The 23,749-nt window shown below is 41.7% G+C and overlaps 1 protein-coding gene across 1 annotated transcript in view; it reads left to right on the top strand.

The window, feature by feature from the left end:
• The first annotated feature begins 21,760 nt into the window (after window positions 1-21,760).
• Window positions 21,761-23,749, top strand: part of LOC125439504 (nardilysin-like) — a 46,048-nt gene continuing 44,059 nt past the window's right edge. Inside the window, exons 1-2 of the mRNA XM_048508602.1 lie at window positions 21,761-21,951; window positions 22,659-22,974. Of these exons, the coding sequence (XP_048364559.1) occupies window positions 21,761-21,951; window positions 22,659-22,974 (507 nt within the window). The remainder of the gene's footprint in view (window positions 21,952-22,658; window positions 22,975-23,749) is intronic.

Genomic DNA, 23,749 nt, shown 5'->3' on the forward strand with positions numbered 1-23,749 from the left:
TGCCTAAATATCCACTAAAAAGGGTATTAGAGAACTCTTTGTTATCATCATCTAAGGCTAACACTGTAAACGCAGACACTGAACATAAAGCCTCTGCTCACATCTGGATAGTTCAAACTTCAAATCATGTAGCAAGAGCTCATTTTTGGCCTTAATTAAGAGATTAGATTGAAAACATCCTTGTCTACTAAGAGTAAAAACCATTTCATGGTTTTGCAATATATCTTTTAAAGATGAATAATGCAAGAGTGCCCTCCCATTTATGTTACATGTGGTTATTCTCTAGTTTTTATTTAAAAAGTAACCATCAGTATAACATGTGGGCATATATGTGAAGTAGACAGAAAATTATTACCGTTAACTGAGATTTAAAACAAATCCCATTATTCCTTTTTTGCTATAATGAGCATAGTAGCCTCATCCAAGGCATGTCTGGAAAAAAAAACTTCTGCTCCAGTAATGTTCAGACTTCAACAAGACTCCAGGAAGTATGAACATATCTTACAAACCTGCTTATTTGTTTCAATTAGGGTTCTCCTTTCTCACTATTGGCACTTTCACACATGGTGAATAATGCACTTTCAATCCACTTTTAAATGCACTTTAGCTATCATTTGCAAGTAGATTTTAAGTTTCACACAGTGAAAGCTTGCTGCAAAGTGGATTGAAAGTGGATTGAAAGTAAACTATTCAGCATGTGTAAAAGTTCTCTAAGACTCAAGAAGGATTCCAAAATGCAATAAGAACAGTCAACACACACATCATAGTAGTGTTGACAAACTGGAACAGGTCCAGAGAAGGGCAACCAAAATGGTAAAAGGTCTTGATTCAATGCCCTATGAGGGGTGGTGTAGGGAGCTAGATGTATTTAGTCTGGAGAAGAGAAGGTTAAGGGGTGATATGATAGCCATGTTTAAACATTTGAAGGAATGCCATGTTGAAGATGGAGCAAACTTGTTTTCTGCTGTTCCAAACACTAGGACAAGGAATAATGGGTTTAAGGTGCAGGAAAAGAGATTCCACCCAAAAATTAGGCAAAACTTCCTGACTGTTCAACAGTGGAAACGCTGGCCCTTTCCGCATGGGCGCTGAGTGGCGGTGCATCGCCATAAATTATGCTGATGCACCCCCCCCCCCGAGACCATTTGCACAGACGGTCCCGGTCTGTGCCTTCCCCAACAGGCTTACCTTCTCCTGCTGGCTTCCATCGCGTTGTGGAGGCCAGGGGACATGCCCCCCTGGCCAGAGCAATGGCTCTGGAGACGGAGGCCAGGGGGGGGCATGTCCCCTGGCCTCTACAATGCGACAGAAGCCAGCAGGAGAAGGTAAGCCAGCTGGGGAAGGCAGGAGGGAAACACTGCCTTCCAGCCACTGCCGTTCGCACGGCAGCAGCTGGAAGGTGCCACTTTTGAAAAACCTCGCTCGTGGAGCAAGGATCAAAAGTGGCACTTCCGCGCCACTTGGGCAGCGCAAGCACAGTGCTGCTGCGTTGCAGCAGCGCTTGCTGTGCGAATGTCTCCCAGGGACAGCATTTTTGCCAACCCTCGGGTGCTGTATTCCGCCCATGTGGAAACAGCTACTGCCCCAGAAGGTGGTGGAGTCTCCTTGTTTGGAGGTTTTTTAATAGAGGCTGAATGGCCATCCCCCAGGAGTGCTTTGATTGTATATTTCTGCATGGCAGGGGGTTGGACGATGGTCCTTTGGTCTCTTCCAACTCTATGATTCTATCTCCTGGCAGTTCCTAGCCATCAGTTGACAACCCTAGGGGGGAGACATAATTCAGTCTTAAGTGTATGGGCAATTGAGAAAAGCTGTGTTAGTGTGCATCTATATATTCAATAGTAACCTCCCTCAGTCTCCTTCCTTTTCTCCCCACTGTTCCCTCTTTTTGCATTCTTTAAGACAAATGGGATGTGTGTGTGTTGTTGTTGGACCCTTTTTAGTTTGGGCTTGTTTAAACATCCTGCACAATAAAAGTGACATTCCTAGATGACAATTCAGCACCCACCAAAGCAGGGCACAACTGATCACCAAATATTACCTAATTAGCAAGTCAGATTATTTGTTTTTCATATTGTGTATGTATTGGATCCGGTTATGAGAGGAGGACCTAGAGGGAATTGTTCAGGGGAGGGCTGTGGTGGCTCTGTATGTACACTCTGCATAACTAATCATGTACCGCAGACTGAAATTACTGCACTGGTTTTGAACCAGAGGCCAAATCAGAAGGCAAGTCTCTCAAAAATTTGTAATACTAGCATCCATTGTGGTTGCAGTACTGTATACTTCCAATATTTTATAGATTAATATGCTTGGACGGGCCAAGTATGTTTTACCAGTTTGCTTCAAGTCTACCAAAACAGCTGTTTCATGCTGGATTATTATTTCTACTTGTTTTAATAAATTATTATACATAGTACAATAAATGTGTAATGAAACCTTTTCTTTCCTTTCCAGCCATTATATTCTTTTTTTCCCCCTTATATTCTTGTGGACTGATAATTTCCCTATTCATAATTACCCATTTTTCTCACACACAACTATTTTCTCGGGTTGTGTGTGAGTGTGTGTGAAGGTACAACTATTGAATCTGTGACTTCCATTAGACCTTAATCTTATCTTCATAGGTCTTGTTCTTTGGGCCAAAAGAGCCCACTTTTACAAGAAATCACTTGTTGCTAGAGCACAAATTGTAAAAGGTACATTCATGCTTACTCCCTCCAATGGCATTGCTAACTCCAGCAGGAACTCTGCTGTTTCTGTACTATCTTCCCTGCCAGTTGCTCCTACAAATGCTTGTCCACAGTTCCTCAGCTGGGAAAACTCATGAAACTGCCTTATACTGAATTATAGCATTAGTCCATCAGTACTGTATTTAGACTGGCAGCCTCCCTCCGGGACCTTTGGAAGAGTTCTTTCACATTACCTGCTATCATATACCTATTGTCTATGTGCAGACTCGCATGTATCTCATGCTGGGTCTGACTGGCCAATAGGGATCAATTATCTGATCACTGACTTCTGACCTCACTAACTAATTAGCATGCACAACATTAACTCCTTCATTACTGGATTGTGTGACGGGCACTTGCCAAAACACATCTCATTGGTCCATCAGTATTGTCTACTTAGACTGGCAGCCTCCCTCCGGGACCTTTGGTAGAGTTCTTTCACATTACCTGCTATCTCATCCTTTAAACTGCAGACACTTGTAATTGAACCTGGGACCTTTTCTGGGCCAAGCAGAAGCTCTACCACTGAGCCACAGTCCTTCCCCTAGAACTGTGGCGGCTATGCTGGCAGGGGCTGATGGGAATTGTAGTCTATGAACATCTGGAGTGTCATAGGTTCGCCACCACTGCCCTAGAATGAGCACAAATTTGGAGTGGGTCCAACCCTTCAAGTCCTCCAGCCTAAACAGTTTTCCTCTAACTTCAGGGGTTTTTGGAAGTTAGAGGAAGGCAGGAAGAAGGCTCTAAACTTTGCTCAATGAACTGGTAGAACAGGGGTAGGTAGGATAGGATCCATCCTGTTATGACAACTTTACTTTCACACATGAAGCTACCTTTGAACCAATGGGTCACACAAGGTTGGTATTGTTTAATTATGTCTTTCTGGATTTCAGATAATAGTGTTTCCCATCTCCCTTTGCCTGATTCTTTTATCTGGAGATGTTGTACATTGATCCTGAGACCTTCTGCATGCAAGATAGGTATTCTACCACTGAGTCATGGCTCCACTCCAATAATAACCAATTGGTAGGCTGCTGATGGGCAGGGACACGTTGAGTCAAGCAAGACCTGCAGTCTTGGAATCAACATAGGATGATTTGCCTAAAAAGCCCCCAAGGTGTTGCCAGAGCTGTGATGGGTGTTCTATTCAGATTGCTCTGGGCTCACAATGACTCTGGCTAAGAAGACAGTCCAAATCTAGAAACTGATTAGAGTCTGCCACTAATGCGGAGGAGTGGGGAATCAAACTCAGTTCTCCAGATTAGAGTCCACTGCTCTTAACCACTACACCATGCAAGTGCACTTTGAGGGCCAGCACTTAGAAATGGGCACTTTCCCAATGCTGGCCTGCAAAGTTTTTAAAATCAGAGAGGCATATTTTTTTCATTTAAAAAATCAATTTGATTTGGATCAGTGAGAGGTGCTTTTTTAAAAATAGCAGATGAACTTGAAAAAAGCCAGAACAGCAAGAACAAAAATGGCAAGAATATAACAAATGGCTGGCAGCAGGAGAAGACAGGGACATTAGAATAGTGAGCCGAGCCGAGTAGCTGTTATGAAGCCAGAGATGTTACATGGTGTGCTCAGTTCAGTCTCAGGATTAGCCATTGCTGCTGTCGCTATGCTCTAGGCTCAAGCTCAGCAGTTCTTCAGCACTGCCAACATCACAGAGGCTGCCTTCTGGCCAACCATTAAAAACTTGCCTGTTGCATTAAAGAACTAATCCATCTCTGATGGGAGGGTACATGGTTGGGAAGCAAATAGAAGGGAGAAGTACTTTCCATTCTGCACCCCCTTTGACTCCTCATTTCCCATTAACCAGATTGCAGCTGGTATCTCCAGCAGTGACAGAGATGAAGAGCTCTGTCTACTGTCACTGAGCATTTACTGCCATGCATTCCAAGAAGCTGAAATGAAGGCATTCCAGGGAACTTTCTTGCTGAAGCTACACAGCTCTAGCCCTATAAGCTGCTGCAATGGGAGATGGGTATACCTCTCTGCGCTGCTTGAAAATCTAACTTTGGGGGTAATGCGTCTTCTAAACCAAAAAGTGAGTTTACAATCTGGACAATATTAACGGCAAATTGTAGGTGCAAACCTCATCCCTAAAATTGGGGCCTGCAAGCTACAAAACGTTTGTGTATTAATATAATGTGAAGACCATTTTGAGGAGGGGTATTAAGTGTTAATGGCAGGATCAGTGTTTGGCTTTATACTGAAAACATCTCAAGTAGCAGCATTAGGAAAAACCCTTCTCTGTCTGAGATCCCAGACAGGCTCTTGAAGAGTAGACATAATTTGATTAGATCACCAGTTCCAGTGTTATACTTCTGTATAAAAATGGCTGTGAAACGAATGGGAAAATACAGTGTTAAACAATGCTAATAAGCATTTTATTTTCTTTAAAAAATTTACCCCACCTTTCTGTATTGTTCAGGCATTGTCATTTACATTGCATAATTAAAAATCCAAGTAACAATAAAACTATGAATCATTACCAATTTACTAAAATAAGTTTCAATGTTGAAAGTAAATCTGGCTAATAAACCAAGTTGCCAAATCATCTTGTAAATATAGCCTGCCTAGTAAACATCCTGATGTGATGTCAAAGGCTTTCACGGCCAGATTCAACTGGTTGGGTTTTCCAGGCTTTGTGGCCGTGGTCTGGTGGATCTTGTTCCTAACGTTTCGCCTGCATCTGTGGCTGGCATCTTCAGAGGCGTATCACAGAGGGAAGTCTGTTAGTGTGTGTGGAGAAATGGCTCCCCCCTCTTTTTCTGGTTCTTCCTCCCTTCCTCCCATCAGGTATCATAGACTTGGGGGACTTGGAAATTCCAGAGAAACATCAGGAAAAGCTACCTGACTTAGGGGGACAAGATATCTTGACCCAGCCTGAACAGGTCAAAAGAGGGTGGGGTCTGGGATCTGATAAATTGCTGGGAGTGAAGGGGCAAGGTCTCTTCTTTCTTTCCTTCTGCTGGGGAGCAGACCTGTTGCCTGAGCTGTGAAGGGCGCAGCCATTTTTGGACCATATGCTCAGTCAGGTAATGTGAACTGTTGGAGAACTGCCACCTTCTAAGCTTTATATGCCTACCCTATGTTCAACAACTCCTAGCTAGGGTATGTAAAGAGATAGGGGCAGGGGATTTGTCTTTTGTTTGGAAACCCTTGCTCCACCTGGTGCTGTGCTAAATCATACTGGTAGTCATTTTCTTTTTAATAAATACTTTTTAAACCTCAGATGTGGAGGACAGTTCCCTGTGCCACGTATGCCCCACTGCCTTGGATGCACTATTTAAACAGAAGAGAGAAGAAGGCTGAGCAGCTTTTCCTTCAGGACCTCCAATCTACCCAGGAGAGGGGAACCAAGAGGGAAACTGAGGCAGAGGCCTCATGGTTGGAAAGGAAGCTAAGGAATCCTGATCTTCTCCAGAGGGCAGTCCTCAAATGATCAGGTGGTGGCAGCAGTTTACCCAAAAAGAAAACTAGTCCTCCCCAGGAAAAGTTGGCAACCCCTGGGAGAGTGCAGGGAGTGAAATAGGGCCTGCTAGGCAAAGCAAACCCATTTCCCACAGTATGTAACAGACTTCCCTCTGTGATTCACCTTTGAAGATGCCAGCCACTGATGCAGGCGAAACAATAGGAACAAGTTCCACCAGACCACGGCCACACAACCCGGAAAAACCACCACAATCCTGATGTGACATCACCCCATGGGCCTGGTGCTTGCACAGAGGACTACTTTTACCTTTTGGTGTCATGGCTAGCCCTCCGTCCTTGTGAGAGTGTGAAGATGAAAGCAGCCCACCACACACCCCTCTCAATCTCTCCACTGGCACCGAAGCCCGTGACATTTACCATCTTATAATTTGTTCACCATACACCAAGCAAAGTTGCCACATGGGTTCCACTGGGATTTTATTAATTAACCATGGCTGAGATTTATTAAAATTATATTCTCAGTAAGGGCACTGGCAGAAGCATGCTAGTGCTAAGGGCAATCCCACACTGGCTGTAAGCTTGAGTTAATGTAAAACTACTCTTCACTCATTCAAGTAATATGACAAAGGCAGTAGTAGCTCCACCATTGTCTCTCCAGGGAGCAAACTGGTGAAGCATCAACCCTAAACCTGCTAAGTACTCATCCATAGTAGGGGAATTCCAGGTCCCACACAGTGGGAAGACTTTAATGATACTTGGACAGGGACTTGGACAGATTTATGGAGGAGAAGTCGATCTATGGCTATCAATCTTGATCCTCCTTGTTCAGATAGCAAATGCCTTAGCAGACCAGGTGCTCAGGTGCTCAGGAGCAGCAGCAGCAGAAGGCCATTGCTTTCACATCCTGCATGTGAGCTCCCAAAGGTATCTGGTCAGTCACTGCGAGTAGCAGAGCGCTGGACTAGATGGACTCTGGTCTGATCCAGCAGGCTCGTTCTTATGTTCTTATGTTCTTACTTATTACTGTAAACTGCCTTGAGAATGTAAGAAGGGCAGCCTATACATCCACAAACAAACGAACACATTTCATGGTTACAGTCTCTCCTTTGGTAGATAATGGAGTCAAAGAACAGAAAACCTTCAACGTTCCTGCCACCAATTGTCACTCCACATCTAAATCTAATCCAGCCTTCCTTATATGTTCTGCATACGGATTGGAGAGATACGGAGATAAAATAGACCCTTGTCTGAAACTTTTATCTATTGGAAACCATTCTGTTATTCCATATTCTGTTCTAACAGCAGCCTCTTGTCCAGAGTACCGGTTACACATCAAAACAATCAGATAGTGGCACACCTATTTCTTTTAAAACCAACAACAGTTTTTCACATAGTGAGAAGCTTTGCTGTAATCAGTGAAACACAAGCTGATTTTCTTCTGAAATTCTCTCATATGCTCCAATGTACATTTGCAATATGATCTCTATCTTTCACATTTTATTGCATTTCATTATCTTTTAAAAATTCTGTTATTACTTTTCAACTTGATTTAATATTAGTTTTAAGTTCGATTAACTTTAAGTAGAAGAAGAAAAAGAAGAAGAGTTGGGTTTATATCCCCCTTTCTCTCCTATAGGAGACTCAAAGGGGCTTAAAAACTCCTTTCCCTTCCCCGCTCACAACAAGCACCCTGTGAGGTAGATGGGGCTGAGATAGTTCAGAAGAACTATGACTAGCCCAAGGTCGCCCAGTTGGCATGTGTTGGAGTATACAGGCTAATTAAATTCCCCAGATAAGTCTCCACAGCTCAGGCAGCAGAGCGGGGAATCAAACCTGGTTCCTCCAGATTAGAGTACACCTGCTTATAACCACTACACCACTGCTGCTCCCCTGAGTCTCCCTGATACCCACTGAAGGTCAGGATAATCTAACTCAATAAATAAATGTCATATCCCTGCAATATGTACGAAAAAGCTACATTTCCCTCACAAGTGAGCTGAGTTGACTCTTTAACTTACATTTTCCTTTGGTTTCTTGGATTTTGGAGAACAGATATCTTGTTCTTCCTTTTTTGTTGCTCTCTTGTATTTCTTGACACTGGTTATTACAATCTACATTGAGACATTTCCCTATAAAATTTTCTCCAGCTGAACTACCAAGGCAAAACTGTTCTTTTTTCACATCTGTCCAATATGACTACGGTAAACCAATTTCTCTTTCAAATCACTCATAAGTGGAGCTCACATAGTCATCAAAGCAAAGAAGTGCTTTGAAGGTTTAAACTGAAAGGTGCTATATATTGGCCTATTATAATAATGGTAGTTCCATTTACAAGCTGTCACCAGTGATAAAATTACAACACTTTTCCACTGGATTTACAATAGAACTGGACCATATTTTACTTTTGGAAACTGTTCATCATGATTTATTGACTCAACCTATTTCTCCCTTTTATGGTACAATGGAGAATGAGTACTATGTCATCTGATCAAATGGGTAATTCTCGTTTTGTCCTTCTCAATTTTCTAAGGGTTGTATGTTCACCGCACTACAACAAACCACTCACTATCTGATGATTTGGAGCCACATGTGTAGACCTCCTCTGTAGTGGCTAACAGAACAGCAAAAGCCACCAAAACACAAACATCATAAGCATTCAGCAACAAGTTAAAAACTGGAACGCACTATGAAAAACAAACACACACAATTTAAAAGACATCCAAACATAATTTGCTCTCCAAAAATGTTCTATGGAATAGAACAATCTTGTGTGCCTTCCTAAATATAGCAAGTAAAGGCAGGTACTTACTATGATAGGTAGAGTTGTCAACCTCCAGGTGGTGGCTTGAGATCTCCCATTATTACAACTAATCTCCAGGTATCAGTTCACCTGGAAAAAAATGGTCACTTTGAATTCTATGGCATTAGACCTCATTGAGGTCCCATCCCCAAACCCCACCCTTTGCGGACTCTGCCCCCAAAATCTCCAGATATGTCCCAACCTGAACCTGGCAACTCTAATGGTAGGCCAATCCAGAGGAATGGTCTATCACAAAGAATACCCATGACCTGGCTGTTGCCAGCCAGACAATCCTAAATGGGGGTACCACCAAGAGAAAACAGTCTGGAGAGAATAGCTGGAGCAGTGGAGTATATGGAATATGGTCCTCTGCCTGGAGCCCAAAAGTAAAAGCATTGCTTTCTGGTACTGAGTTTGAAGGCAGAATCAGAGTCCATGCCCGAAATGGTCTCTGCACCCACATACTAAGCTCTTATATGAACAGGTTTCTTCTCTGTGATTTATCCACCTACATTGAGGTGAATGGGGTAATATGTGCAGTAAGGTTGAGCATCTCTATGTGCAAATCACTTTCCAACTTTGCATGAAACTGCTGGATTGTGTTTAGGACCCAGCTGTCTGTCGGTTTTAAATGAAACCAATTAAATTCAGCTGTATTGTGAACTGGACTGTCAATCTCCAGTTAAGGGGGTCTTCAGGAAGTGAGTTCTCTCACTACGAAATTCAAACCACTTGCTCTAAGACTAAGTAGCTTGATGATGACATGCAAACCAAAGGCACTTATCTAACAGCCAGTGGAATACATGTGACAACTAAGTCAACAGAACATCTGGGAACAAAGCCAGATATTCACAGCTCCACTTACAACTTGATTTCAGATTGGTTTGTAGCCACAGTAGAAACTCTCACAAAGGATTACTGAGGAGATTGTAATCAAATAAAAGAAAGATAGAGGAGGAAGCCAAGCTTTGAAATGAGATAAATTACTGGGCTGATAGTTATTTGGACTGTGAGGGTTTTTTTAAAAATGGTTATCAAAAAGTCAAGTCTATAAGATATGAGTCAGTATGATGGTCAGAATGTCAAACCTGGGTTTAAATACATATTGAGCCATGAAGTTCACTGTATAAAACTGGCTTATCAATCTCTCTCACACTAATCTAATTTACTGGGTTGTTTAAATATGGCAGAAGGAGGGACTTGACAAGATGGTGTCTTAGTTCCACAATGACTCTTCTTTATTGACCAAGGACTTGGTTCTGGGGTTCAGAAGCATGGCTATTCAAAAAATCTTATTTTTGTTTGTAGTATATGTCATGAGTCTAATATGAAACTGCCTTATAAAGGTAAAGTTTCCCCTTCAGTTGTGTCCAACCGTGAGGTGCCACTGCAAGCAGTGATTTCATAGACAAGCCGTATTTGTGGAGTAGTTTGCCATTGCTTTCCCCGGCGATTCTTTGCCCCCTAGCTATGTGCTAGGTACTCATTTACCGACCAAGGAATGGATGGATGGCTGAGTTGACCATGAGCCAGCTGCCAGGACAGGGGGCTTGAACACCTGACAGTGTGAGTGGCAGTGCAAGTGTAACCCCTGTGTCAGAATGGGATGACCCAGAAAGGGGTGGAGTCTGAAATGAAGTAGAATGCTGCAGAACTCATGAGGTTGGAGGAAGCGAGACTACCAGGCTGGGACCTTGATTGATTTTATTAAGCCCTTAACACCTTGTTTAAGGTAACTGCAATGTTGTGGGGAACTAGTGGGAAGGGAGTTTATTTTTTTGCTATATTGTAAATGTTAGAATTTATTGTTTCAGGGTTTTTGTGTATGTAAATGGTGAGAGTTTTCTGGGAACCTTCATCATCTTGAAGCCCATTCACCAAGCCTCAGAAGTCTTCAAAACCAACCACCAGCAAAGAAGAATTGGACTTGGCAATATCAGTAGACTGTAAATAAGGACTTGAAAATGCAAACTTAACAGGACTGCAAAGTGTAAATGTTAAATGTTTTAAAAGTGTTATTTGTTAAGTAAAGTAAACTGTTTTGTTTAAATTTGGTTCTTTGCAACTCCTTCCAAGTACTGCCCCACAGAACCCACAAGCTGAGGTTACACAAGCACTTAACCACTACACCATGCGGCTCCTGAAACTGCCTTATACTGTCCAACTATTGGTCCATCTTGAACAATATTATCTGTTCTGAATCTATGTGCATAAAGTGCCATCAAGTCACTGCTGTGCTGACTTATGGTGACCCTGGCAAGGGGTCTTTAAGGCAAATGAGAAGCAGAGGTGGTTTGCCTGTACCTTTCCCCACAGTGTCTACCTAAGGCTCATTCCGCACATGCAGAATAATGCACTTTCAAACTGCTTTCAGTGCTCTTTGAAGCTGTGCGGAATAGCAAAATCCACTTGCAAACAGTTGTGAAAGTGGTTTGAAAACACATTATTTTGCGTGCGCAGAAGGGGCCTTAGCGATTTCCTTTCCAAGTATCAGCCCTACTTAGTTTCTGTGATCTGACAAGATTGAGCTACACCATGTCACTTTCTCTTCCCCTGTTCTGAATAGGGATGTTTAAGCATCCACTGATTCAACCCATGTTCTTCTTGCCAGTGGCAATCAGGGAGATAACTTTTCTTACTCAGTTTGGCTGTTTGTTAGTAGTTTGTGCCCGTTTACTGGGTCGGTTTTTGCTGGTGCAATAAATCACAATGAGATCCAGCATGGCGGAGCTGCAGTGGTTAATAGTGGCAGACTCTAATCTAGAGAACCAGGTGTGATTTTCCTCCATATGAAGCCTTCTGGGTGACCTTGGGCTAGTCACCTGATAAAGCTGAACCAAAAATAAGTCCCCAAAAGCTGTTTCAGCTTTTCTCAGATTTATTTCCAGCTGAAACAATGACTGCAATTAAGTCAACCCAAAGTGGATCTCCAAAAAATGGTTGTCCAAAGTCTTGAACAGAGATGTTTTCCAACTTCCTGCTCTGGCTGCTTTTTTTCCTTTGACCGAAAATTCAAACAACTGGACCTGGGATGTTCTCCATTGGAACCATGTGCTCTGCTACTGAACTACTGACCCTCTTAGAACTGAGAAAGGTAACGCTGACATTAATCTATGGAAATTGTTCCACTTTAAGATGCTGACGTAGTCTCAGAATTTGCAGGGTGGGAATTTGAGGATAGACTATTTGAGGATACTGAAATTAAATAACCCTGAGCAGGTAAAATATTACTTAGTATTATCTACATATATCATTGAGTTGACACTTTACAAATATAACACTACTAACTGGATTTTTTCATCAGTAGTGCCAGTCAGTAATGCTACAGACATTACAGTCCACAAATGAAATGTCATTCTGTACTGAATACAACTGGTGAATAGTTATTACAATAATATGTATTAAAAGCTATGTTTCCTTAAGAGGTAAAAGGCTACGACTATAATGATCTGGCTGCATGCTGGATATAGATCGAAGCATGTTGTGATGTTAATAGATTTAAATAAGCATGTTAACCCAGTTCTCTACACAGAGATCCCTAGGGAGGTGAGCTTTTTTGAAGGGAATCCAATGCTTTATTGATCTTTCAGCCACCTACCTTCTTCATAAGAAATATAAAAACTGTGATGGCCACCAAGGGTGATCTGGCTGCATCTGTGGGAAATGAATAATTTAGCAGTGTGTTCTCACCAGATGGACCAAAATGAGGAGGAAATTAAGAACAGAATATGATGGCAACTTCAGTTAGGGAAACAATGACTTCCAGATTAATATATAGACACCTTCCAGATTTACAGAAAGATAACATTTTCAGCCCTTCCTTTTCTTGGTCCATAAAAATTGGTAGCTACTTTTTCCTGCTGTTCAGGCTAGAAGACACAAATAATCTGACTGGTCCTAAAAGGACATTTTATTCCTAGGCAGCTTTGATGCTATCAGAGGCAATTTGTAATTTAGCCTAGACTCTTGTTAATGCATGTAGGTGTTAGGGGAGTTCTGAAGATGCCATTTATATATATGTACATGATTGCTTTCAAGTTATAACTGACTTTTGGCAACCCCAGCAAGGGGCTTCCTAAGAAAGTGAGAAGCAGAGTTGGTTTGCCATTACCTTCCTCTGCAGAGTCTATTTAAGTACCGACCCTGCTTATCTTCCAAGATCTGATTATACCAAGGCCCCTTCCCTCACAGACAGACAGACACACAGACAGACAGACAGACAGACAGACACACACACACACACACACACACACACACACACACACACACACAGATTACAATAGCGAAAGACTACAAATGTGGCTCTATGCATACCCCTATGTGAATGAAAAATTGAGCTGCTATGTTAAGCAGATGACTGACGCCTTCCTTTTCCTTTCTGTCTTGTAGTAATTCAAAACTCCATAGCCAAGCCAAGTTTATTGCACCTCTAATTGAATCCTAGTAGTACCATAGAGTGCCATATCTACAAAAGAGCAGCGGCGTAGTGATTAAGAGCAGGTACATTCTAATCTGGAGGAACCGGGTTTGATTCCCCACTCTGCCACTTGAACTGTGGAGTCTTTAGCCTGTGCACTCCCACACATACCAGCTGGGTGACCTTGGGCTAGTCACAGCTCTTTGGAGCTCTCAGCTCCACCTACCTCACAGGGTGTTTGTTGTGAGAGAGGAAGGGCCAGGAGATTGTAAACCCTTTTAGTCTCCTACAGGAGAGAAAGGGGGAATATAAATCCAAACTACTACTACTACTACTACTACTACTACTACTACTACTACTACTACTACTACTACTACTACTACTACTACTACTACTACTACTACTCTTCTTTGACTAATCTGCCTCAGCCTGACAGGTGTGTTTCACAGCAGTTGGGAACTTGGGACTGGTGCATATTTGTCTATGTTTTGTGTGGTGGGGGCAATGCATATGTCCTTCCCCTTACACAGAGATAAAAGCAGGTTTTCCCGCTAGCATCTAAACTCGCTAATTTGTTTTTATGCCACCATCGCACAGACAATTCATCAACAGCCTTTAGCATGACCCTGATTAGGTACTTGCTTCTATATTTTAAACATGTTCCTCAGCTACCGAATCTCTGATCCCATTGCCCTTCATGTTGGTTTCATACCTGTAGAACATCTTTGCTGTTGGTCACTCAAGTCATCCAGGTCCAGACTTCCAAGTCCATTTTCAAAGGCCAGTCCTGCTCTTGGATCCATGTGCAGCTATAAACACCGTAAAGAAGCCACCAACAGTTTGGCTCATGAAAGGCCTTGAGGATGAGAAAATCTGGAAGCCAAGTCAGAGTAAGAAATTTTGAAATGATACGCAGCTAGAATAGAAAGAGGACAACTAATAGTTTGACTTAGGCACTACGGCGATAGAAAAGGCTTTTTCATACAGCAACTGCATAAGACCAACAAAATACTACTGTGTCATATTTCATTGATAAATTAATGGAAGAGTCTTATAGTTTGACAGGTTAATAGAAGGTTTTTTAAAAAAAAATAGAACAAGAAACATTAAATAGATAGCAAAATATTATAAATCATATTTAGAACACCCAAATAATGTCCAAGTGTCCATTCATTGGTTACATTAGCCAGAAGCAGTCGAACAGATAACTGACGCCTTCCTTTCTATCTTGTAGTAATTCAAAACTCCATAGCCAAGCCAAGTTTATTGCACCTCTAATTGAATCCTAGTAGTACCATAGAGTGCCATATCTATAAAAGCTGATGCAATTTTGCTTTTAAAAGCTTGGTTTGGAGATACCTTGTTTTGGCATGGGATGTTGGAACCAGAATTCTGGTCTGCTTAAGAGCTCAGATAGAAGGATATTGATGCTCCCTGCTGTAGAAAGGATAGACTAGCAAGTACATAGAACTGTTTTATTTCATTACTTAAAATAGGAAAGCTTTCGCGACATTTATGGACTTATTGGTCTGAAAGATTCCAGAAAATCCCCTATATAAACAGGCTTTGCCCCTGCAGTCAGCGCTGTATAGAAGCAATATCACATGTTTTCCTGCCTTGCCTCTTTTATACTGACATTAGGGACAGACTCCTTAGTACATCTTTAACCAATTGGAAAGGATTTTCCGGTGTGTATAAAGTATGGTATTTCCTGTCCAGTAAAAGTTCTGTTACAATGGACAAGGTGGCCAAGTTTCTACTGTTGGTATACGACTTGGAGAACCTACATTTTGAGCCTGTGTTTCTGTCAGATCCTGGGATTTATACTCTGTCTAAATTCCAAGAAAGGTGCTGATGTTGACTTGTTGGGCTGCCTCTTTTACCACTATGGTGCAATTTTTCTGATTGGCATGGAAGGTTCTCTTACATGCTGCCACCTGTCCCCCCCCCCCCCCGATCCTTATTTCGTGACAATTTGCGCAATGAAAGGCTTGACAGCATACTAAATGTTCTTCTCATAACATAGCAGTAGTGGAGCAGTATTAGAACGCAATGATAGTCAGTTCTTAATGGTAGTACTTCCATCAATCATGAAATTTACTTGTGTTGTGTGTGTGTGTGTGTGTTTGTATTTGCCATCAAGTCCCTTCTAACTTGTGGAAACCATATGAATTAATGGCTTCCAAAATGTCTTATCATGAACAGCCTCACAGGTCTTGTAAACGAAAGGCTGTAGCTTCCTTCGATTGGAATGTTATGTGGTTATTGGAAAAGACGGACATTGTAGAACAGATAATGATTTGGAAATGAGTGACCTGTGCCTCTCAGCAAGCAAGCACAACCTTGGTGTGTTCCTAGAACTATTCAGGGACACCAGACTATAGGCTTCAACAATAACAAAATGATGTGAAAGCATATTCTTTTTAATAAGTACAATATTACAGGTCACATGCTTAAAATATAATTCATACAATGTCTTTACTGATTAAGCTTAATAGAAGATCACTTGGTGCAGCACCATTTGCTGATTACTGGCCCAAACAATAATCTACTACTGTCTTCATTATCACTTTAATATTTATTTTCAGCAAAAATTACATTTTCCTTATTGACTAAGAGAGACTAAAAGGCTTTGTGGCTGAGGGAAATGCTCAGATTATGTGGGGTAACTCAGACTGGAAAATAGAAGTCGATTCTTTTTTTAACTTCATCACTTATGAGGAAAAAGAACATAGTGTGACTGCAAGGATTCCCATACTCACTTACCTAGATATTTGATGGCCTCTCTTCCCATCTCAGAGAACTTCAGCTCCTCAATAGGAACTCAGAGGTTATAAAACTCACAGATTGGTCATTACAGCATGTGTGGCTTAAGACCAACTGGCCATGCTGTGAAGAAGATGTCTGGGTAATAGACCAGTGGTCTGATTTAGCAGGGTTCTTGTCATATTTTTAAGCATGAAGTCATGTCATAAAGTCCATCTTTAAACCTTCTAGGTGGCAGTGATTATGGCCTAGAAGATCTCCAATACTGTAGCATTAGCAAAATCAGAGTCCAGCAAATTTGGGCCAAACTGAGATTGTGAAGTGTTGTGCTTGATTATTTATTAAGAATGGTTCTCAGATATAATCCAGCTTCCACATAAGAAGAAGAAGAAGAAGAGTTTGGATTTATATCCCCCCTTTCTCTCCTGCAGGAGACTCAAAGGGGCTTACAATCTCCTTGCCCTTCCCCCCTCACAACAAACACCCTGTGAGGTAGGTGGGGCTGAGAGAGCTCCAAGAAGCTGTGACTCGCCCAAGGTCACCCAGCTGGCATGTGCGGGAGTGTACAGGCTAATCTGAATTCCCCAGATAAGCCTCCACAGCTCAGGCGGCAGAGCTGGGAATCAAACCCAGTTCCTCCAGATTAGATACATGAGCTCTTAACCTCCTACGCCACTGCTGCTCCTGTTATGACTGAGCCCAGACCAAAGTTATCTGAAGAGCTGCTTGTCTCAAGTGCCTTGATTGTAAGATGCTTTGGATCCTTATGGGTGGAAAATGTGTGGAATAAATAAATAAAGGCCATTAACACTGTATATGAATTTATGAAATGTTGTTGCAGAAGAAGAAGAAGAAGAAGAAGAAGAAGAAGAAGAAGAAGAAGAAGAAGAGGAGGAGGAGGAGTTTGGATTTATATCCCCCCTTTCTCTCCTGCAGGAGACTCAAAGGGGCTTCCCCCCTCACAACAAACACCCTGTGAGGTAGGTAGGTGTTGCACCAGATACTTCCCTTTTTGTAGAGCTGGAAAGCAGTTTCATGATCAGGACTTCTATTGAATAATCTTTAGAGGATCAGGGCTAAAAGGTCATCTATGGAATCACTGGATCTTTCATAGCACAACGTTCTCCATTTCCAGTTATGATCAGGAAAGGGAGGTTATATTAACACCATTATCACAAGGCCTTTTCTTCTTTGCATGGATGAATGACTAAAGGATTGTGCAGTACTTCAAACACTCATTGTAAACTACAAATATTGTGTGGGGGGAGGGTTCAGCTACTCTGGAACTGCTACAAGACTAAGCCTGTGAAAGTTATAACTGATCCCAGCTGGAATCAGCAAAAGTAGAGATACCCAGAAGAAATTTTTCAAATTAATGTTATAAAAATATCACAAACCCCAGGCTTCCATCTCTTGAGAAATGGCACAGTTGACTTTGAGTTCTGGGCAAACACAGAGGTCACTTCTGCTTATCCAAGCCGGCAGGTTGCCCATCCTTAATACAAAGATGACAGAATTATGTTGGAACTGTATGAAATAGCTGATAAAAGTTAAGTTCTTGTCTTAGTCACAACACCAAGAAGGCCAGACAAATTATTAGATTAAATTTTTATATTAGTTTTCTTGTGCATGAGACCAATGTTTAAGTATTTATTTTAATTCCTCGTTTAGCCTGTGAGAAACAGACTTTTGCTGTGACATTTCCTTAGCTCAGAGGGTCTGCAACAGACAGAAATTTAGGGCCAATCTAACACATAAAAGCAGCTATGTGGAAGCCGCATTAATTTTTAAAAATATGGTGACCGTGTGTTGTGCTTGTGTTAATGCAATTCATGCAATTAATGTGCAATCTTGCATTCACCACACAAAGTGGGCCATTTCTGTCCTGGTGTCCTAAATGTCCAAAGAAATCGCTGGCAATGAGCTTTTGGTACATAAAAACTGAGTCATAAGTCAGTGGTAGATCAAATGCTCTGCATGCAAAAAGTCCCAGGTTCAAAATGTGGCATCTCCAGTTAACAGTAATAAAACAGAGCAACTAAGCCATCAAAATCAATGATTGGATTTCCTTCAACTGACTGTAGCCCAGAAGGCAATCTGAGTACATTCAAATGCTCATGTTTGGATCTTATCTAAGTAGTGGCATATGGTGAACATGCCGCAGTGATTGGTGGGCAATTCTGCCCCATGTTCCTTCCTTGTTTCAGATTCCCATGCCACATGGCCGTTTGTTCATGTAGGGGTCTCCCACTTTGTATAGTCATTTAAGAGAGGCTTCTGGAGAAGGAGAAGAAGAAGAAGAAGAAGAAGTAGTAGTAGTAGTAGTAGTAGTAGTAGTAGTAGTAGTAGTTGTTGTTGTTGTTGTTGTTTTAATACCCTCCCTTTCTTTTCTCTACCACAAGGAGACTCAAAGCAGCTTACAATCACCTTCCCTTTCCCCTCCACATAACAGGGTCCTTATGAGATAGGTGAAGCTGAGAGAGTTCAAAGAAACTGTGACCAGTCCACAGTCACCAAGTAGGATTCTTGCACAGGAGTAGGGAGGGAATCAAACCTAGTTCTCCAGATTATAGTCCACTGTTCTTAGCTACTACACCATGCTGGTGCAGACCAGGAAGAGTCATTTACAAATATTCTTTCTACTTGTGCTATCATGGGATCAAATGCCCAGAATGATCTGATTTATGGGATTGATTTATGGGATGCAGGTCAAGTCTCTGAAGTGTGATGATAATTTTAAAATACTGATTTTTGAACTAATAGTTCTATTGTATGCACATTTTCAAGCAGCCCCAAGATGCTTCAGAAACCAAAGAATGGGAAGCCACGAGAAAAAGATTTTAAACACATCCATGTCTCTTCTTCAGCACAAAAGGGGGGAATTGACCGTCCTTCACCTGAAAGAACAGATCTAAGGGGTAAAGCTGTCAAAGGAATTAATTCTGAAGGTGCTGACAGGATCCAACAGTGCAGGTATTAAAGACTAACTTGACTTTCTTTCCACGGTTACCCTTGACATATAGTAGATGTAATGAATAAAGCAGAATGAAACAGAAAAGGTTGAAAGTGACCTGATGAAAAATGAAAGCATGCTGTATATAAACCATTCAGAAGTGTGTTTCAGATATGACATAAATCAGTTAACAACAACATAGTAGTAGAAAAAACATAAACCTTGTTAAAATGTATATGAAAGTGGATCAGGAAATAAAATACCAAAACAAGGGGCACAGTCATCATTATTTATAGCAGAATATAGTCAACAAAGAAACTAACATAATGTACAGGACCATACTCAAGAAAAAGCTGTTTGGATGTTGTGGGTTTTCCAGGCTTTGTGGCTGTAATCTGGTAATTTTTGCTGCTAATGTTTTGCTCACATCTATAGCTGGCATCTTCAGAGGCATGTCACAGTGAAATGTGTCCTTTGTGGTACCAAATACATCTCAGCATGGCATGCCTCTGAAGATGCTAGCCATAGATGCAAGTGAAACAGAAGCAAAAACCACCAGACCATGGCTACACTTCCTGTTGATTCCGGCAGTGAAAGCCTTCGACAATGTAAAAAGCAACGTCTTGTCTTTTTCTTTTCACCCAGGAGATGAAATGTGAATGATATCATTGCTGTTAAAATTTATGGGGAGAACCTCCCACTGCTGAAGAAATGCAGCAGAGAAGGCTCTGCTTTTTTTAGCCACCCACATAACATGAGAATTTGGGGATATCCTGTCCTGAGTCTCTCATCATGGCTTCAGCTGAGGAGCAGGTTCGCATAGCCATGGAAGAACACAATTCGCAATGTAATTGCAGGGTTGGCAGTGAAGTGCAGGCAAGCAACAGAGATGCTGGGGAATGGGAGGTCCAACAAAATAGACGTTGTGCTGACACCATGACATCACCTCCAGCTAAAATTAGAAGTGACATCACAACAGTTGTGACATCACAGAGGTTCCAGTCCCCCTCCCCAGGAGTGGTGGGGACTGAGGTGAGAGATCTCCTGCCACCCTACAGAGATACTATCTTTATTATGTACAGATATGTGAGTTTATGAAGCTCTCCATTCATATTGGGCACCAGTCAGTCCAATGCCAGGTAAAACTTCATGCATGCGAAATGAATTTGATGACATTTTGATCTGTTGAAGTGAATAGTGGAATCCTGCCAGGTAAAAGGTTGGCCTTTCGGGCATTTAAAGGAATCTGGTTGATCTGTTTAGGTCTGCCTGTTGGGTCTTCCTTGGCGGTTTATGGATTTTTGTGATGCTTCATACCTGAAACTGCTTTTGATGGAGTCAGATCCTTGTTCATTCACTGTCAGTCTTGGCTAGCTGGATAGAGAGAGAGTGCTGTCCAGGGTCTCTATCGCCCATTACTCGATTTTTTTAAAACGAGAGAGGTCGGGGATTGAACTCGCAATCTTCTGCATATAAAGCAGATATGCTACCACTGATGTGTTTTATTTTGCTGCCTTCAGTGACTTATTTCACAGACTGGAAAATAAATTAAGTGATGCTGTTTTAGCCTACATAGGTAGAGATTCAATTGGACTCCACATGACCTTTCGGGCCCTAAGAACATAAGAACAAGCCAGCTGGATCAGACCAAAGTCCATCTAGTCCAGCTCTCTGCTACTCGCAGTGCCCTGGCAGCTCTGATTTTCAGCCAGCCTCTTATCATCCTTCAGCTCTCAACCCCTTCGTATGTGAAATGCCAATCAGTCCCCCAGTGGACATGGCTGCACATGATCAAACAGATTCATATATAGTGGCATACTATCCCTACAGTTAGATAGCTGCTGCTTCTTCTGGGCTTGAACTCCGTGCATTGTTGTGAACCTCAGAATGTCCGATCTGTTGTAAACTTTGGGGTCTATGCAGATTGCTCTGATGTATGATGTAATCTCCTAACCTTTTAATTTTAATCCCACTATCTGTTAAATGTTATTGATCATCATGGCCTCGCTTTCATGCCATTTTACTGGAACGAAACATAAGGGGATGCAAACAGTGTAGCCGGCCAAAAGCTATAAAAAGTTTGTACTGGGGGGCAGGGGGGGGGGATGTTGCATTAAAATGAACTTTGGCTCGGAGCCCTGCATAAAACAGGCTCTTATGCTTATTTTTTTCAAACATAAGCAAAATATAACGCGATCCATAATAGATAAATCAGGTTTTAAAATGGATTATCCTGTTCTATGGGAAGATGCATTAGTGATATAAATTACTCTGTGAACCTCGATTCCCTTGTTCCAGCTTTTGCAGTTGGCTCTTCCACTGTACTATGTATTCTTTGACATAAATAGATGTGATAATGGGACTGTAAACCTTCCCCGATTTGTTGCCAATGTTACTTACGGGTTGCTGTTTTACTTCTACTGCTTTCTTTGTTTCTCCTTTTCTTCCTCTCCTGGAATTCCGCTTTGCTTCTTTGTTTATGTCATAAATGGAATACTCTTTCCAAAGAATCTACAAAGCCAGGTGCAAACCCAGCAGGGAAGCTGATTTGAGCATGGAAATGTGACAGCTGCCACCCAGCAATCAAGGGGCTAAGCAAGAGGCTTTGGAGCTGCATGGTTGGCCTTGCAAATCACCTCAGAGCCTCTACAATGTCTCGAAAGTCAAGAATCATAGACGTGCCTAACTGCCCAGACTTATTCCGATGGATTCAGCAATATCCAAGCAGGGACCAGCAATCACAGGAAAATCTGGACAAAAGGGGCAAGAAGTACCAGGCCAGGAAGAAAAATGAGGGAGATCCAAATATTATCAAGTCGCCTAGTGATTACAAGGAATACAGGTACATGAACGGCCTAAGGGGAAATGGCTCTGTTAAGAGACTAAAGGCACTATAGTGAGCCTTGTCGAGAATCTAAATACCCGTAGGTTCTATTCAGAATTGGTTCTACTCAGCAAAAAACCAGAAGAATAAATGTATAGAAGTATCATGAAGGACTAATTCATGCATTATAAAATCTTCATGACTGCCAGATATGTTTCTATCAGATGTTCCCTGGGAGTTCCTTGCTGGAAACTTATTTCCCAGTTGCATGTGCATCTGATAGAAAGGCCATAGCTTGCATCTACTGCCTCTCAAACATTTGAAAGAGCACTAGTACATTTCTCCAGTGCAACAAATGGCAGCTGTCCAGAATCATTAAGTCAGGAGCAAGTGGGGGAGGGAAGGTTGAAAACCCTCTCTGTAGGGTTGCCAGGGCTACCAACCAGCAGGAGACTGCGAGCAGGGACATTGAAGGTCCCATCCCGTTTCTAAAGCAGACTGAAACAGGTTTAACTGCTAACTTTTCACTCCAGGGAACTATGGGAATTGTAGTTCAGTGACAGTGTCTGATACTCTCTAAATTTTTTCAGTAAACGACAGTTCCTGTGAGTCCTTTTGGAAAGACATGACAGCTTAAAAGCTGTTGAAAAAATAGAAGTTTATTTTGTTGAAGGATGTCTCCAGCCATCAGAGTGATCAAAATATTCGTGCAATTATTCTTGCAGGCACATTAAATTAACAAATGGCTTAAATGTTCTCTTAATATCTGACTTATTTGTTGATGATGAAAATTCATCTGATGAGGAGGAGGCAATGTTTGAAATTGATGAGCTAGAACATCATGGAGCAAAAAAATCCAGCAGACATGAAGTGAGGGATCGAGAAGACATTTCAGGTGAAGAGGAAGGCAAAGGAGCATCTAGTGATGGTACAATGGAAAGTGATATCAGTGAAGAAGAGCACCACATCAGAAACCTTGAAGAATATGAAGAACTGGTTGAAAAAGAAGATGCCAAGAAGATGGGGAGCACAGAAAGGCAGGTATAATACTTTTACTGCCTCAGTCCTCATAAAATATTTGGCCCTTCCACTTATCAAGCAGAGGCAAACATGTAATGTTCACTGTACAGGAAATGAAAGCCAAACACAGTTTATGTTCAGTGTACCTAGATGCACATTGTAAGTCTGAGTTCATGCAGCAGGTCTTCAATAGATTCAGCCTTGGGGAAAAAATCAATTCACTGGGATCTATTTTGTTCCATGATGGAGACTCAAATACAAGCTTTATTTATTTATTTAGGTTTTTTTTTACATGGCACTCTCTATGGAAGCTCCCTGAAGTGCCTTACAACATAAAACATAATAAAAACAAGATGTTTGAAGTTATTAATTAAAACTCAGCATTAAAAACAAAGCCAAAACTGTAAAAATGCAGGCCACTGAGCAGCTTAAAATCAGCTAGTTGGAGCAAGGACATGGAGAGTTGCCATCAGAGTGATAGCATGGCATCACTTCTGGGATGAACCTGGATGTGACGTCATTGCATCAACGGGACATTCTAGGAATCACTGGAAACTCTAATTTTATCGTAAAGCTTCCAGGAAATCCTAAAGTGTTGCACTGATGCAATGACATTACTTCTGGGTTCAATCCAAAAGTGTTATCACACTGTTACTGTGACAGCAATTTTCAACACATTAAAGTAACAGAAGTAGGAACCTATTGTCAGTGTAAGTGCATCAATGTTGAGGCACCATGCAGCAAACACCATCTGCCACTTCACACACTACAACTGCTGAGATATATTTTGAACTTC

This window comes from Sphaerodactylus townsendi, linkage group LG09 (genome assembly GCF_021028975.2).
Source record: "Sphaerodactylus townsendi isolate TG3544 linkage group LG09, MPM_Stown_v2.3, whole genome shotgun sequence".
Taxonomy (NCBI): Eukaryota; Metazoa; Chordata; class Lepidosauria; order Squamata; family Sphaerodactylidae; genus Sphaerodactylus; species Sphaerodactylus townsendi.